The sequence below is a fragment of the Puma concolor genome, chromosome D4 (genome assembly GCF_028749965.1).
Source record: "Puma concolor isolate L17-30 chromosome D4, mPumCon1.1.hap2, whole genome shotgun sequence".
Taxonomy (NCBI): Eukaryota; Metazoa; Chordata; class Mammalia; order Carnivora; family Felidae; genus Puma; species Puma concolor.
In genome coordinates this window covers 60,561,141-60,578,683 of record NC_141679.1, presented here as the reverse complement: position 1 = coordinate 60,578,683, position 17,543 = coordinate 60,561,141, and the positions used below count along the sequence as shown (strand labels likewise).

The 17,543-nt window shown below is 47.1% G+C and overlaps 1 protein-coding gene across 1 annotated transcript in view; it reads right to left on the bottom strand.

The window, feature by feature from the left end:
• CCDC180 (coiled-coil domain containing 180) overlaps positions 1-17,543 on the bottom strand; it is a 65,327-nt gene that overhangs the window by 31,176 nt on the left and 16,608 nt on the right. Inside the window, exons 12-22 of the mRNA XM_086683553.1 lie at positions 15,793-15,881; positions 14,096-14,218; positions 12,775-12,948; positions 11,808-11,923; positions 10,501-10,627; positions 9,179-9,218; positions 8,557-9,050; positions 6,831-7,060; positions 3,126-3,301; positions 1,322-1,502; positions 236-382 (exon numbers count right to left, since the gene is read on the bottom strand). Coding sequence (XP_086539679.1) covers positions 236-382; positions 1,322-1,502; positions 3,126-3,301; positions 6,831-7,060; positions 8,557-9,050; positions 9,179-9,218; positions 10,501-10,627; positions 11,808-11,923; positions 12,775-12,948; positions 14,096-14,218; positions 15,793-15,881 — 1,897 coding nt within the window. The remainder of the gene's footprint in view (positions 1-235; positions 383-1,321; positions 1,503-3,125; positions 3,302-6,830; positions 7,061-8,556; positions 9,051-9,178; positions 9,219-10,500; positions 10,628-11,807; positions 11,924-12,774; positions 12,949-14,095; positions 14,219-15,792; positions 15,882-17,543) is intronic.

The window sequence follows — 17,543 nt, the reverse complement described above, 5'->3', positions numbered from 1 at the left end:
GAATGCGCTCAGAGTTTCAGTGTATAAAGACGAGAAATTTTGGAGATGGATCGTGGTGATGGTTGCACAACAATGTGATTGTACTTAATGCCACTGAACTGTACACCTGAAAATGGTTAAAACGGACAGTTGTACGTCCTATGTATTTTGTCACAATAAACAATGGAGGGGAAACAAGACCACTTCTCAATAGAGAAAGCCTAGTGTCCACAGAGGCCCCGACGCTGGCTCCCACCTGCAGTGCTTGATGAACTCGATGTTGGCGTAGTGAAGCTTGCCCAGGTTCTCCTCCAAGTACTGGCGGAAGCTGCGCAGGGACACCTGCACGACGTCGATGTAGCTGAGCAGCTCCCGGTGCAGTGTGCTGCTGAGAGTAACCAGCCTGGGAGACACAGGAGGGCAGGATGATGACGTGGGCATGGCAGGGCAGCCTGGGGGCGCTGCTTGAGCTCCACTGCAGTGCCCATCTGTGGGGCTACCAGAACCACTGCCATGTTCTTCTGGGTAGAAAAAGAGGCTTCGAAGGAAGCTCAGAATGCCAGTGTGTGCAGGGCACAGTGCGGAGCTCTCAGTGTGCTGGGTCAGAGGACATCCCTCTCCTCTCTCTGGCCCTTGCCGTCAAATTACTAAAGGAATCCCTAGGTCCAACTGATCTGGCTCCTCCCTGCAGCACAAACTTTCCCTCTCACTCCTGTGCCTGGTGTTCTCCTGAGGGAGCACCCTGCAAGTTCCCTCTTCACCTTTAAGTCCACCCTAACCAGCGATCTCTTGTGTACCTGACCGCTGTCCAGACACCTGTGAGGGCTCCTCACCTGTTACCTGAGGTCTCCCTAACCACGCAAGGGCCTCCATCTAAAACCCCTGAATGGCTTCCTTGGAGCCCTTTGCTCTGCCGTGAGCATATCCCCACCTCGAGCTGGGCAGTGCTCCTTGCTGAGGGGAAAAATTCTGTCTCCTCTTCACCTTCCTCCATCTCAGACCAGGAGGCCTCCTGCAGGAAGTTCGTCCCGATTTCCCTTGATGTAAGTGGTCTCTCCCAGCACAGACGTTTCAGGGCAGGTTAGTAGCATCCCTGCATCCTGAACATGTGTGCCCTTTTCTCCCTAGCTGCTCACCCAGCCCCCAGCCCCCTGCCCCCGGACAGACAGTTCATACAGTTAGACTCACTTGTGTGAAGAGGAGAGCTGAAAAGAGAAGGTTGCTGTGGGGCCTGGCAAATGGACTCTTTTATCCACCAGGGAGGAACCACTCCCTTTGAAAGCAGCCACCTGGCTGAGATTCTAGGGCTATGGGGCCAGAGTGGAGACTCCCAGGGCCATACCTCTGGCTCTTTGTGGCATTCAAGAAGATATGCTCCATGTCGTAAATCTTGCGGCGGAAGTTTTTGCTCTTTATGTTTTGCTCTTCTTGGAACCGGTAGAACATCAGCCTCTCCTTTCTCAGCGTCTCGATCACCCCAGCACAGTGGCTGTCCAGCTGCTCTTGATGAAGCAAGAGCTCAGCTGGAAAAGAATGAAGGAGAGCTGAGGCCCTCTGGGATCCCAAGTCACCTCAGGACGTTCCCCTCCTAGACAGTGACAGCTGTCCTTGCCAGGGGTTGGCTTGGGAATGGGTGCAGATCTCAGAGAGGCCAATCTGACACTGCCCCTGGGCGTCTAACTAGAGAAGAGGCTGTCCAGGCTGTGTGAAGGGAGGTCTCTGCTGGTGAAGACACCTGGAAACAGGTGGGATGGGTGGACATTTTGGGAAGGGCAGGGATTGTGGTGAGAGGCTCTGGAGAAAACAACCAGCACAACACTCGGCAGTCAGAGTTTATTGCTTTAAATCAGTTGGGGCGCCTGGGTGGCGCAGTCGGTTGAGCGTCCGACTTCAGCCAGGTCACGATCTCGCGGTCCGCGAGTTCGAGCCCCGCGTCGGGCTCTGGGCTGATGGCTCGGAGCCTGGAGCCTGTTTCCGATTCTGTGTCTCCCTCTCTCTCTGCCCCTCCCCCGTTCATGCTCTGTCTCTCTCCGTCCCCAAAATAAATAAACGTTGAAAAAAAAATTAAAAAAAAAATAAATAAATAAATCAGTGACTACTCTTTCCAGGAGCTTGAATTCCAACAGACTTCTACGGTGGAGTAAACAGAACGAGGATTTGGCTTCAAAGGCTCCATCATAGGTCTTTAAAACTGACAGATAGTTCCAGGTCAGTCCACCCTACCTCCCTACTGCCCACAGTGGTGAAAATTCTGTCCTCCCAGCCATGCCAAGAATGAGTGCAGTGACTCTGGGGCATTGTTTCTCTGACCTCGATCTCCCAATCACACATTGGGTCAGGGAGCCAGGGAAGGGCAAGAAATAGAGCATCTCAATTTATATTTAGTTTTAATGCACATATTTTCCAAATGAAGACAATGAGGTTCCAAAGCCAAGCAGGTCTCCCAAGGCCACAAGCATTGGGACTCCAGGCCAGGCTGTCTGTTCCCACAACTCTGTCACTGCTCCAGGCAGGAAGAGTTTGGGTGGGACCATGTGTGGTCTCTCTGGGAGCTGGAAGGGTCTATGAAGAAGCTTGAATTGTGACATAAGTGAAAACCAAACAGGGTCATTGAGGATCCAAATAAAAGTGTGCCACCCCCTAACGGGGACCTCTGCCTAAGAGAGAAATGGCACCTCTTTTTAAGTTATAAACTATAAGCTGAAATTAATGCCTACCACTTGCTCAAGATTCCTCACTGTTCCATTCCAGGGAGAGTTGATTACCACCAACAATATCCCCTTCTGCAAGCAAGGGAGGGATCAGAGAGGTCAGGTCACCTGTTCAGAGTCACATAGCTAGAGAGGTTGAGCCTGATAGCTCTGACTCCTGAGCTACAGGAAGCATCTGCTATGCAGGTATATATCTGACAGATGTGTGAGCAGATCTGAGATTCACACTGCTAAAGCATGACAATACTCTTCATTTTAGCATCTAAAAGTCCTGTTTTTAAAAGAAAATTTTTTAAAAATCTCAAATGTGGGCACCTTCTCTGCCAGCCTTAGAGATGGAACCCTCACACAGGGGCACCTAATGAACGCAGAACTGTGGTGGCACAGACACCAGCTGTCTGGGGCAGGGTGGCCTTTCCCAGGCTGGGTCTGTACCTGCTCTGACATTGTGGATGTCCTTTTCAATGCACTCAGCTCTTGGCTTGTGTAGGTGCAGATGCAGCTCTAGTTCTGAGTCCAGCTCATCAATCTTGGTGGCCACAGTGACCTGGGTTTTGAGGACACGTTGGTCAAACCACTTCTCTAGGTGCTCGAAAAAACCAGCTCGAAGTCTGAGGGAGAAACCAGTGAGGGTCAGCTCTGCCAGTAGCAGTGGCCACAGAGAGAGCTTCCATATTGTTATATAAAGCATTTCCCTCTTTCACTTCTTATTTTATTTCCTAACTACATGATATTCTTTTGTCTGGAGGGACCATCATTCATTTAACCAGATCCCCTTCTGGCAGACACTTTATGGTTTCCAACCATTTGTTCTTCAAAAAAGGCTGCAGTGAATAACCTTGTATATAAGTCAAGCGTAGAAGCATTCCTGTAGGATAAATTCCCTGAACTGGAATTGTTGACTCAAAGGCTAAAATACATATGTGGTTCTTGAAGATATGGCTTGACTGCTTTCCTCGCAAGGCAGTCTGTTCCTATTTCTCCGCCGCCTTGCAGTGTATTGCCGAACTTTTGAATTTGACAATTTTGTCATGTTATGACCAAAACTGGGCATATTGTCATGTGTTTAAGACTATATAATTCCTTTTTCTGCATACTGTGCATTAATATATTTTGCCCATTTCTCTGTTGTGAAGATGCTCTTTTTCTTTTCAATCTCTTTATATGGGAGCTCCTTATATATTAGGAACGTGAGGTCATTTGACTGCAATGTGAGTTGCAAATACTCTCCCCAATTTATCACTTTTTCCTTTTCAAAATTTATGTATTGTTAAGAAGGCTATGTGTTGTTAAGGTGTTGGTTGTCCCCAGATTTATCTATAGATTCAATGCAATGACAATAAAAATCTCAGCAGACATCTTCTTATAGACACCAGTGAGCTGATCTCAAGTTTATGTAGAAATGCAAATGGCCAAAGATAGTTGAGGAGAAGACCAAAATTGGAGAACATACTCTACCAGATATTAAGACTTGATATAAAACTGCAGTAATCAGGCAGGGTGAGGCAGTAATGCAAGAATAGATACACAGAGAAACAGAAGCCGTGGGGAGAGGGGAGTCTTCTGGGGTCAAGTGATTATCCATATGGTAGGAAATGAATCTGACTCCTATCTCACACGTAAGCAAAATTAATCTCAGGTGGATTTTACATATAAATGTGGAAATGTAAAACAATAACATTTATAGTAAATACCATAGGAGGATATTTTCATGACCTTGGGGCAAGCAAAAATTTCTTAGATAAGAAAGAAAGTACACTAACCCTAATGAAAAAGGTTGGTGAAAAGGACCTTATTACAAATAAGAATTTCTTTCTATCAAAAGATACCTTAAGAGAGTAAAAAAAGGCAAGCAAAGAGAGGGATAAACATTTGCCAGGTATTTACCTAACAAAAGCCTCATATCTAGAATAGGTAACTTTCTCACATAAATTGATAAGAGAAAAGATTGACAACCCACCAGGAAAAAAAAATGGGCAGAAGGTTTGACTAGACATTTCAAGAAAGACAACCAAATGTTCAACACTACTACACATACACCAGAATGGCTAAAACAAAAACTGCTGACAATATCAAGTGTCGATGAGGATGTGGAGCAACTGGAACCCTCACACACTGTTGTAAACTGTTAAAACAAAATCGCTTTTGAAAACTCTTTGGTGGTATCTTTTGGTTGTATCTCCTCAAGAGGGACACACATATTACCCTATCTCTCAACAATTCCACTCTCAGTTATATATCTAACAGAAATGTAGCCGTATGTTCACCAAAAGACTTATACAAGAATGTTCAGAGTGGCATTGTTCCATTCCCCAGTGAAAAACAAGCCAAATGTGCAGTAGTAGAATGGATAAATAAAATGGGTTATGTATTTTTACAATGGAATACTATACAGGAATAAAAATGAGCTAACCCCACATTCAAAACTACATATGATGTCACTCATATGTGGAATTTAAGAAACAGAACAGATGAACATATGGGAAGGGAAGGAAAAATAAGATTAAAAACAGAAAGGGAGGCAAACCATAAGAGACTCTTAAATACAGAGAACAAACTGAGGGTTACTGGAGAGGAGGTGGTTGGGGGGTGGGCTAAATGGGTGACGGACATTAAGGAGGACACTTTTTGGGATGAGCACCGGCTGTTATATATAAATAATGATTCACTGGGTTCTACTCCTGAAACCAATACTACACTGTATGTTAACTAACTTGAATTTAAATAAATAAATTTTAAAAAATACATATGAATTTTACAAACATAAGGAAAGAATCCTGACATAAAAGAATGCATTCTGTATGATTCCATTTAAATAAAGTTCTAAAATAAGCAAAACTAATGCATAAGTTAGAATATTTGCTATCCTTGGGGAAGAGAGGGCAATGACTTGAGATGGGTACATAAGGGGGCTCCTGGAGAGTTGGTAATGTTCTATTTCTTGGGGGTACTGGTTACCAGGTGTGTTCCCTTTGGATAATTCATTAAGCTGTACATTCATGATTTCCATACTTGTCAGTATTGTATCCTTCAACATGCAAATACAATCAGTTTGATCCAATTTTTTTTTTTTTTCTGGTTAGTAGCAAGTCCAGATGGCATAGTGTTTCTTTCAAAACTCTGGAATCACATGGTCTAGATTCATATCCTAGATCTAACCACTTCCTATCCCAGAGATCTTATCCAAGCTACTAACTAAGCTTCAGTTTCTTCATCTGTAAAATAGGCTAATTATGGTACCCCTGTCATAGTTATTGAGAGTATTAAGTCCTCTCAATGCATATTAGCTCTGGTGGTGATCCTTGCTTTTCTTCTTTAAGGGGAGAACAGAAAATGGACTGTGGCAGAGGAAGGAGAAAGGATGAGTTTCAAGTCAAGAGATGTTTTCAAGGTGAGACGATGCTGAGGTGAAAGAGAAGACTCCAAAAGCCTGACTTAACTCTTTCTACTCCATGACCATGTATACACATAGGAGATAGACTACTCAGGTGATCTCTGTCTGGTAAGTCCTGCGATGATACCGTAGAGTCAGGAGTGCAGTGGAAATGCTATCCTAAAGCCAATTGTAAATTTCCACATTTGGTCCAAATTCACTCCCAGAAACTTGGGAGTTAGGGGAGGTAAATTCTCAGTGGTAGAATTATGGGTCATTTTTTTATTTTTCCTTGTACTTTTTCAATTTTCTAATTGTCTGCAATTAATGTGTCATATAATCAGAGCCAAATACCATACTGATATACCTAGCATCTATAGTTATATAATTACCGCCCCCCCCCAAAAAAAAAGAAAGAAAGAAAGGAAGGAAGGAAGAAAGGGAGGGAGGGAGGGAAACCCTAAGGTTACACATATGCCAGGTTAGAATCCCAGAAATATCTTGCAGGGAAAGCACTATTTCTTATGTACAAGGCCCAAGCCAGCAAGGCATCACTGGACAGGCAAAGGGGGTCACTCTCACAGAAGATATCTGTAACTACAAATAATTACTGGAAATTTGTTATTTTTGTTTGTTTCTCATCTCTACCTTCGGTTACCTACACATTTTCTTTTCCCAGCTGAAACTAGTCCAATCTTTTGTTATAATACCTCACCTTGTTAATAAAACTCAGGACAAGAGAATGAGAATAAAGGGTTTCTACTCACTGCTTCTTAATTCCTAAAACTAGTCTGGATGGAATTATCACTTGGTCTAGGAGGTGGGCACTGGAAGTGTCATTGATGAGAATGGTAGAAAAGTTGGAATTGGGCCTTTTGAAACTCTCTTCTTCTTGTTCCAGGGGTAGGAACACAAAATAAGTGTGTCCGCTGGAGGTTGTGAAGGACTCCATGTCTTCACAGGAGATTTCCCCCAGATGTTCTTCCTGGGCTTCAGCCTATGCAGAAAACAAGACTTTAGACTTGACATCATCACACATACCTGGGGATCCAACCCAGGATATATCCTTGATATCCAACCCAGACTATATCCTTGATATCAGGGTTATGGATCTGTGGGTGAAATCCCGCCTATAATTATTTTTTACCCATATAGTGCTTTCAAAATGGGAAATTCTACAAATAGTCTAGATTTCTGATTTCTCTTAAAAATCAGAAAATCTGGCAATTCTGAGTCTCTCCATTACCACATGGCATTATTGTCTGGAGCTGAGTAATGACTGCCTAGTTTCCATAGACTGAATATTGGATGCTCTCCAAAATTCATATCTCCAATGTGTTGGTATTTGGAGGTGAGCTTTTAGGAGGTGATTAGGTCAGGAGGGCAGAGGCCTCATGAATGGGATTAGTGCCCTTATAAAAGAGACCCTGGAATGCTCCCTTGCTCCTTCCACAGAAACACAGTGAGAAGATGGCTGGCTCTCTATGAACCAGGAAGTGGGCCCTCGCCGCACACCAAATCTGCCAGAACCCTGATCTTGACTTCCAAGCCTCTAGAATTGTGAGAAATAAATTCTTGTTGTTTATAAGCTGCCCAGTCTATGGTATTCTGTTATAGAAGCTCCAAGGGACTAAGACAATAATAGTTCTCATCACTTGTCACTACTTTACACTTGGGTCTCCAGACCTCTTCCTATTACATGCCTGTGGGCATTTGAATTTGGGATCCCTGTTGCAAAACAAGTATGCCAATTCTCCACAGCAATATAGGAAAAGGGTCTTTTTCAATTTTGCAATTATGGCATTCAAGTTACTATTCTGTGAGTTGGAATGTGTTTTGAGGACAAGATTTATTAATATGAGGGTCACTTCCCTGCACTCCAAGGAGAGCTCTATCTGCCGACTTGGATGCAGACCTTTTGTGCTACACAACAAGAGAATGGGAAAAGAGGAGGAATGGAGAGACTAGGTTGGTCTATACTGTAAAGAGGAGCTGGGAAAGAGATGACCAAAAATGGGCAAGGGAAGTCATACAGTTCACGGGTGAGTTCAGAGTAAGTTTCAGGGTAAGATGTTAGGAGAAGGTAAATTTTTTTTTTTAATGTTTATTTATTTTTGAGACAGAGAGAGACAGAGCATGAACGGGGAAGGGCCAGAGAGAGGGAGACACAGAATCTGAAACAGGCTGCAGGCTCTGAGCTATCAGCACAGAGCCCGATGCGGGGCTCGAACTTACGGACCGAGAGATCATGACCTGAGCCGAAGTCGGTCGCTTAACCGACTGAGCCACCCAGGCGCCCCGAGAAGGTAAATTTTTAAAAGCATTGTTATCAGATAAGAATTGGATCCCTGTTGGCGGAAGTAAAAGATGTGCACATATGTGTAAATCCCCACAGAGACTGCACCACTGGGGACTCCAGCTTGTACTAGGGATATGGAGAGAGAGCCTAGCACACTTTCTCCATACACAGGAATGAATCCATTGTTGGCCTACCTCATCCATAGATAAACTCTCATGTTCTTCCTTTTCCTCCTCCTCCTCCTCCTGCTTTTCTTCCACTTCATGTTCCTCCTTTTCCTCCTCCTCCTCTTCCTCTTCCTTCTTCTTTTTCTTCCTCCTCTTCTCCTTCTCCTTCTTTTTCTCCTCTTCCTCCTCTGTCTCCTCTTCTTGAACCATCACATTTTCCTGGTTCTGGGATGGTTTTAAGGAGCTGTCTCTTTTAACTTGCATTTCTTCTAAACCCTGAATAGACTCCTCACTGGACTCATCCATCTCGTCACTCAGTGCAGATTGTTCCTGCTGGCTCGCTGCCATCTCTTCATTTAAGGAAGACTCGATGTCTTGATCTTCTCCTTCCATCTCTTCCGCTAGCCTGGATGAACTTGTTCCTGCGCTTTCACTGTCTTCACTTCTGCTCATTTCCACTTGAGCTCTCTGTTTACTCCTCCGTTTTCTCATACTCTCCTGGAAGAGCTTTTCCTGTGCTTCTGTTGATGACCAACCCCAAAGCACAAGGAAAAAAATGTTACCAAGGTCACCTGGATTGGGCCTACCTGGCCAACAAATGTACAGAGTGAAGTCAGAGAGGATCAGACTTGAATTATAATAGTGTTACCTGGTTCCCTGAATTTGAAAATGACTTCCCCATCCAAGGTCTACAAAGAAAAAACACAGGACACTGAGTGAGCAGCACTGCCTTTCCCAGAATGCCACTTCTAAGGGCATCTCTTTTAAGTAAAAGGACCCATCCCTCCCCTTCATCTGATACAGGCCTTGATTACTTATTTCACTGGGATAATCAGAGTATTCCCAAACCAGGGAATCAGTTTTCTTTAATCCCAAGCAGGCTAGCAAATCTTTTTATCACACAATAGGTGTTAATAAATAAACTCTCATTCTGACATTTTGGTAGTGATCTGGGGCAAAGAGCAAGAAAGTATAAATTGAGAGATGCAAACAGGCGGAAAGGAATCTGCTGCTCCCAGTGCTGGATGTGAACATACAGAATGAACATAATCTACATGACCTGGGAACCCCTTCATTAACCCTATAAATTCTGAATGAAGTCACGAATGTACTGTGTTGTGGATAATGTCGATAACATGACACAGTGTGGGCTGTAGAGTTTGCAGTCTGGATTTGAATCCCAGCTCCTTTCAAGCTGAGTTACCCTGGCCAAGTTCCTTAAGCCCCACGGGACTCAGTGTCCTCCCTTGTGACACGGAGATCCTAATGGCACCTAAACTTTAACCCAGACAACCAGACTGATCTCAAAGCGCAGATGGTAAGCCCACCCTTGTATAACTTGAGCTCCACCTTAACCTAGGTACCATATGAAGCATTTACTAACAAGTGGAACAGAGCTCCATCCAGAGAGGAAGGATTCTCTGAGGATCTGGGGACCCTGTATATACGAGAAAGCCTCATCTAGTTTCAGTGTTAACCACAAGTATTTTCAGGTCTGGCCATACAAGACTCCGGCTGGGTGTGTGGGAAAAAGACAAACTCTAGGAGTGTTGGACCAGGACATTCCAGGTATTCATACATTTACCCAGGGAGCATTCATTGTGTCTGAATCATGTGCAAGACACTGTGCTAAAGGCAACTGAAGCTGAATCAAAATTAGTGAGGTGTACCTGCCCTTCAGGAAATACCCACTCTGGATGCTCTGTAACTGCTGTATTTGACTGCAATAGATATACAAACACATCCAGACAGAGAATGCCTGAATTCAGAGCCCTTCAACCTCTTTTAATCTAAGCAAGAGATGGTCTCTTTTAGAAATGCCTCTAGCTTCTTCCTCCTTGATTTCCTGGCAGATTCTCACTGGGCAGGAGTTAAGGAAGGTGTTCAAAGTTAAGGCAGATCAGAGCTAGAAGATATCCTCTCCCCTTTGCTCTTTGGTGAGGGGCTGGGTTTTTGCAGCCCTGTCCATACCTGTTCAAAGATCTCACGAACATAGAAATGTTGGCTAAGGGTGGAGCTGTAGGAGTTGAGTTCTCTCAGTGTGAGCACTGGGTACTCCATCACTTCCTTTGTCAGGGTCTTGTGGAAACACTCATACCTGGGGGTGGGAGGCAAGAACTAAGTACTGCAATCATTTGACAGCGCAATTTCATATCTGTGAATGGTCCTTACAGAATTAGATGTACAAAGGCATGAAGACTTAAGGTAATTCACAGAGAACTGTTTTTAATATTGAGAAATTGGAACCAATCTTAAAAAGCTAATCAATTGGGAGATGGTTAAACCATTATGAAGCATCCATATTAAAGAATTCTACATGGATATTAGAAAATAGATATCTGCAGTTATAGATCTATTTGCATTGGATGATCTAGACTTTATTTTAAAACACTTTGTATGTGTATATATCCACATAAAATAATGTACATGTCCACAAAAGGAAGATGTGGGCAGAAATGAGGGGAAATTTTCTACATGTTTGTAGCGGTTAACTTTTTTTTTCTTTTACAAAGAACACATGTGTTTTAAAATTTGAAAAGGTAGTAGGAGGGTCCATCCCCTGACTTTTAAAAAAAATTTTTTTTAACGTTTATTTTGAGACAGAGAGACAGAGCATGAACGGGGGAGGGTCAAAGTGAGAGGGAGACACAGAATCTGAAACAGGCTCCAGGCTCTGAGCTGTCAGCACAGAGCATGATGTGGGGCTCAAACTCACAGACTGCGAGATCATGACCTGAACTGAAGTCGGATGCTTAACCGACTGAGCCACCCAGGCGCCCCCCCATCCCCTGACTTTTAAACTACATGGCCCTGGGGTGCCTGGGTGGCTCAGTCGGTTAAGCGTCAGACTTTGGCTCAGGTCATGATCTCACAGTTTGTGAATTCCAGACTAGCATTGGGCTCTGTGCTGACAGCTCAGAGCCTGGAGCCTGCTTCAGATTCTGTGTCTCCCTCTCTCTCTCTGTCCCTTCCCTGCTCACACTCTGTCTTTGTCTCTCTCTCAAAAATAAACCTTAAAAATTTTTGAAAAAAAAATTAAACCACATGGCCTTGAAATAGCCCTCCATAAACATTTCGGATCAAAGTTCTCCCTGGAAGCTTCTGTGTTGGCTGAAAGCAGACCTGCTAAGGACCAGTAGGAGATTCTCCAAAGCTAGAGGCAACATTTTCATCTTGAGCTTGCTAAGCACACCCTGGACTCCAAAGCAGGTAGCCTCTGACCTTGATTATGAATTTCAGGCCATCCCCTTCTGTCTTTTGGGGTCTGGCCTGCCTACCTGTGTTTCATATTCTTCAAAAAATCTTTGGCTTTTTCCAGGTGAAGCTTCAGTGTTTCCTCAAGGCTTTGCTGCCTCAGTTGGTCCAAGAGCTTATCAAGGTGGGCTTCCTGGGCCTGGAAGTCATCCCCAAAATAGAAGAAGTAGATGCGAGTTACCAAAGCTCAGAGAGGGCATGTGAGTGGCATACAGAGACCCTGCCACTGCAGATGCAGGCACCCCAGGGCAAATGCAGGACTTTTTCCTATAAAAAGGGGCACCAAATGTGCCACCACATTTACCTTCAATATTCCAGGCTCTTCTCTCTGCCTATATTCTTCTCTGTCTACATCTCTGGAAACCAGCTCAGATGGGACTCCTCAGGGACCACCTGTCCCTTACACCCACCAGGCCCCGGCAGGCCCCCACTACACCTTCCCACAGTGCCTGCCCCTTGTTCTCCTTGTCACCAACTGTATTTGAAATCAGATGCTGGGTGTGCCCCTCCACTCCCTGGACCTTGTGAAGGCAGGTGGGGTGGGGGCCCAGATCATCTCCTGGGGGCACAGGGTGACTGCTGTAAGTAAATGCCCCACACCCCTGGTCTGTCTGTCTCTTATGCACACTCTCTTACAAACACATTTGGATCCAAGGACCCATCACTAGCCCAGACCTGACTCAGGTATAGATTTCTTCTATGACATCCAGGCCCATGACCAAGGTGAGCCTCGGTTTCTCCATCTGTGCAGGTTTTTTAGCTTGAGGCTTTTACATTTGAGTCTAAGATAAGTTTGGGGTTAATTTTTATTTACGATGTGAAGTAAACATGGTGGGATTTTTTTTTTTTTTCATTTTCTTTTTCTGGCTTTGCCTCTGAATGCTGGCTAAGGTTACAGGCCACCAAACAGAGTCATCTGGGCGTTGACAACCTGGGTGTGGCCCTTTCCTCATTCCCTGCAGGGGCTCCCCTGGGCGCCAGGAGCCACACCTGTTCCTCCAGGATGTGCTTCTGCCGCTGCTGTTCCATCCTCTTCTCCAGCTCTAGCTCCTGTTCGGACAGCGTGTTCTGATGTGCCTCCCACAGCCTCACGGCCTCTTGGAAGTAGCTGAGGAGATCCGAGCTCTGACATTCTGTCTGCTTGGCCAGGTCCTTGAAGGATTTCTGCAGGGGCAGAACCCAGAGAAGGGGCCCAGGGTGGGGAGAAGGCCCTTCCTCATGGGGCTCCCTCACCAGCCAGTGAAGGTCCCATGTCGCCAAGGGCTGGCTGTCACTGCCTGGGCACCATCCTTCAGGGTCATCTTCCTGGATCCTACATTGGCTCACGGCCCTCCCTCCTCTGGGACAGCTTCTGGTCTGCCCAAAGCCAAGCCTTCAGTTTGGCTGACCCCGAAGTCCCATCTCTAGACCTGTCCCATGCCCACCGAAGTCCCTCATGGGAACAAGGAGAAATTTCAGACCTAGAAGAAAGAAGAAGGCATCCTAGACACCAGCTTGGGCCCTTGGGTGGGCCACACCCATCTCAGCCTGGGAATCTTTCCTTCTTTGGAGTTCCTGGACTCTCAGCATCTGAGCCAACCACCACACTTTGCTATTAAATCCTCACCTCTCCCCATTTTATAAATGTATTTTAGGCATTCATTGGGGCCAGGGGTCAGCAAACTTAGCCTGTGAACTGAATTTGGCCTTCGGTCTATTTTTATTTGGCCCTGAGAGCTATGCATAGATTTTACATTTCTTAGATGCAAAAAAAAAAAAAAAAAAAAAAAAAAAAAAAAATCAAAAGAAGATATTTACTAATGTGAAAATTGTATGAAATTCAAATTTCAATGTCCACAAATAAATAAAACTTTACTGAAACACAGCCACACCCGTTCGTTTCCGCACGGCCCCTGGCTGCTTTTGGGTGACAGCAGCAGAGCGAGAATTTGTTACAGAGACCTGACTGGCTCACAGAAAACTGAAATATTTACTATGCGGCCCTTGCAGAAAACGTTTGCTCACCCAGCTCCAGACTCTAAGCCTCTTGGAGGCAGGGGCTTATTACTGCTCGTGGCCCTTCAGCGCCCAGACTCAGCAGGGGCTCCAAGGAGCACTCGCTACCTGAGTCCTGTGCAGCACGCGTGTCAGAGGGCAGCTGGGGTGTCGAGGATGAGCCTGGAGCGCCAAAGGGGCTGGCTGTGCAAAGGGGGATGGACTCACTAGTGACAGGAAAGTTGAAGGCCCCCGGACTCCTGGTCTTCTCACAGCCTGGCACTCCGGGTGACGCCCCCTCCCCGCTCCCCAGCCGTGTGGGTCCCCAGCTACGCACGTCCAGGAGCTCCAGCTCCTCTTCCACCTTGCTCTGGAGCACTCCCACCATCTGGAAGAAGTATGGGCTCACCAGGCTCTCTGCCTCCTCCTCAGTGAAGGCTTTCCAGTCCAGCAGCTGCTTCTGGAGGGGAGCAAGGCCCAGCCTGGCTTAGGACCAGTGGGGGCTTGACCTCGGTGCCTGGCCCTGCTCCCCGAGGGCTGCCTCTCACCCAGCCTCAGGGGAGACCCTCACAGTGGGGGAGATGGTCCATCTTTACGGTCCGCCCACCAAGGCCAGGTGCTGTGTGCTGTCCCTGTTGTCTCACTGAGTCCCCTGAAGGTGTTCCAATTAGCCCCGTTTCACAGATGAGGAAACCGAGGCTCAGAGAAGTGAAGGAACTTGCTGGAGGCCACACCTCTGGCAAGGGGTGGGGCGGGGATCTGAACTCAGAACCGACCTACCATAGACTCTACAGGTATAGTCAGGCCTCAGTGTTGCTGCACGTCAGACCCAGCTCCTATTTCCTAAAACTGAATTGTGTCAACTGGCAAGCAGGCTCCTCATATTAATAAAGCCTTGTTTTTTGCACAAAATCTACTATAAACCAATCTCCCCCCAAATGAAAACTTGTCCATAGTTGTATACTTCCGATGCTGCTGAATAGGAGTAACCAAGTGCCCTTCCTCTGTCAAGTCTAATACGCTCCTGGGGTGTGTGCTGACTTCAGCTTATCCCCTGCTGCGCCCGACAAAGGAAGGAAGGATGGGCACAAGGGTCAGCACCCAGGACTAAGGGCCACTGGGCTCCTGGGAGGTCCCAGGCAGCAGGGGGATGGGAAGAGGCTGTCAGGGTCATGGTCCTGGGAAGGTTCTCCTAGGGCAATGGTTTCCCTCCCTTCTCTCCCTCCAGGCTTTACTTCTGAGGTTTGGCGCCCTGATAAAGCTGACTGAGAGGCATGTGGCTGCCCCGAAGGCCACAGAGCAAATGGGCAGCCCTTGGGCCCTTTGCAGACTTGGTCTTCTCATCGCCAGATAGGGCCGGGGACACCCACCCTGCAGGAGCTTGTAGGATTCAACACGAGTGTCAGCCCACAGGGATGCAGCACCGGCCCCACGCGGCACTGTAAAGCACTCTGCCCCCTGTGAATTCTGCTCACCTCCGAGTCTTGGTGGCAGAACAAAAGCTCTACAGACTCATGAGGGGTGAAGTAGCAGGAATTCGTTGGAGCCAGGATGCAGGGAGGGGGCATATCGACAAAACATCTCCCTGCACCCCAGAAAACCAGGCATTGTAATCGAAGCGGTTTGTGAGTGAACTCACCGTCTCACTTGGTAACAGAGGCAGGCGGGGTGGACCGAAGGGCTGGGTGTGACAGCAGTGGTGGCGCTACTTATAAAAAGTGAAGCCCTGGAAATAACCTCCCCCCCATATGACCTCCACTGAATAAATAATGTCAAGTGCTGTAAGTGGTACAGATGGTCAAGGTTGAAGTCTGACATGATCAGAGAGTGTACAACTTCATCCGTGGGGTCAGGGAAGTCTTCCTGCAGGAGGTCATGCCGGGCTATACCTTGAGCGATGGGTGGGAATAACTGGGGGTGGGGTGTCCGGGAAGGGGGATGCCCAGAGGCCATTGAGGGCCTGGGGCACGTGAGGAGGCAAAGCAGGGGATCCAGGCTGGAGAGGGGCAGGGGCGGGCCAGGAAGGGCACCCACCTTGCACTCCTGCACGCGGGCCAGGCACTCCTGCCAGGTCTTCTCGTACTGCAGGCGGATCTGCATCACGCAGCCCATGTGGTAGGCATCTCCATGGGCAGAAACAAAACATGTCAGCTGCTCTTCCAGAAGGAAGAGGGGCGATTAGAGTTTCCCCTTTGCAAGGGAGGCAGTGTCTCCCTTTAGCGAAGATAACTGAGGTGAGATCATTGGCCCAGAGGCTGGAATCTCCTTCCTTACAAAGTCCCAGACAGCCCAAGATAAGGACCTCAAATGAGTTGTCTTTATCTGTTCTGAATCCATTCTAACCCTCATTCTTGACTCTGTTTCAAGGCTAATAAAACCCTTTTCAGATGGCTGTACCAAATCATAAAACAAGGGTGCAAACTAATCAGAGTTTACAGATCGTGTCTGTGGTTAATTCCTTAAGTGAACGGACTAGCAGAACACTCAGATGCTGACTGATTGATTTTCTCTCCTACGCTTCTACTGCTTCCCACTTTACAATCAACTCAGCACAACTCTTGGTATCGAAGATAAGCAGCTGATGTTTAACGTTGCTAGCAGTTCTAGAAACTGAAAGGCAGCACAAAGATGCTGCGGTGGTTGGTCTTTGACAAGGGCTGAGGAAGAGGACGGGGCGGAGGGAAGCTGGGGATAGATTTAGGACCCCAGGGAGGGCAGACATGCGGTGGAACTGTGAGGAGAGGCTCTGAAGCTGGTTCCTCCATCCCCAGGGCAGCTTCCTAGGCCGGCACATCCTCACCCTGATCTGTGCTTCCACACTCCTGTACCGTGCTGCCCTCTTCCCGCTCTGAACTCATCGTCTCCAGCTCAGAACTCTGCCCTGGGTTCCCACTCCCTCAGGACGAAGCCCAGCTTCCCCCACAAGGTCACATGGCCAGCACAGTCTGGACCCTTGGCATGTTCCCGCCTCACCTGCCATGTTCTCCTTTCCCCCAAAGCCCCAGCTCTGTCTTGCCCCTGAGCCTCCTCATGTGTGCTATTCTTCCTTCCTGGAAAGCTCTCCCCAGCCCTGGGCTTGGCTGACTCTAACTTGCCTTGCAGTTCTTGACCGGATGATCACTTCCTTGGCAAGATCTTGTATGACCCTTAACCAAGCTGTGACCCCAGAAATACGCTGGTCACCTGTCTACTCTGCTGTAACAGCCTGCGTGGTCTGACTTCTGCTCTGGACTGGAAACACCCAAGGGGTGATCCACCCTGTTGGTTACCAGGGCCCAGCACCATGTCCATCCGTAGGAGGTGCCTGATAAATGGCAGCCATTGCTATCATCTAGGGTCTTGGGACACTTACCCTCGGCATTGTAAGTATATCTTTGCAATTCTTTTTTTTAATGTTTTTATTTTTGAGACAGAGAGAGACAGAGCGTGAGCAGGGGAGGGGCAGAGAGAAAGGGAGACGCAGAATCCAAAGCAGGCTCCAGGCTCTGAGCTGTCAGCACAGAGCCTGACGTGGGGCTCAAACCCACAGACTGTGAGATCGTGACCTGAGCCGAAGTCGGACACTCAACCGACTGAGCCACCCAGGCGCCCCTACCTTTGCAATTCTAAACCTGAGAGCCCTGGGAGCAATGGTGGGTACTATTAACCAAAGTACCCAGGTCAAGTGCAGGTGTGACACTTCATCAGCTGTGTGACTGTGGGCGGGATACTTCACCTCTCTGAGTCCTTCTCTATCACAGGGGGACAATGACACCACTGACCTTACCAGTTGCTGTCAGCCCCAA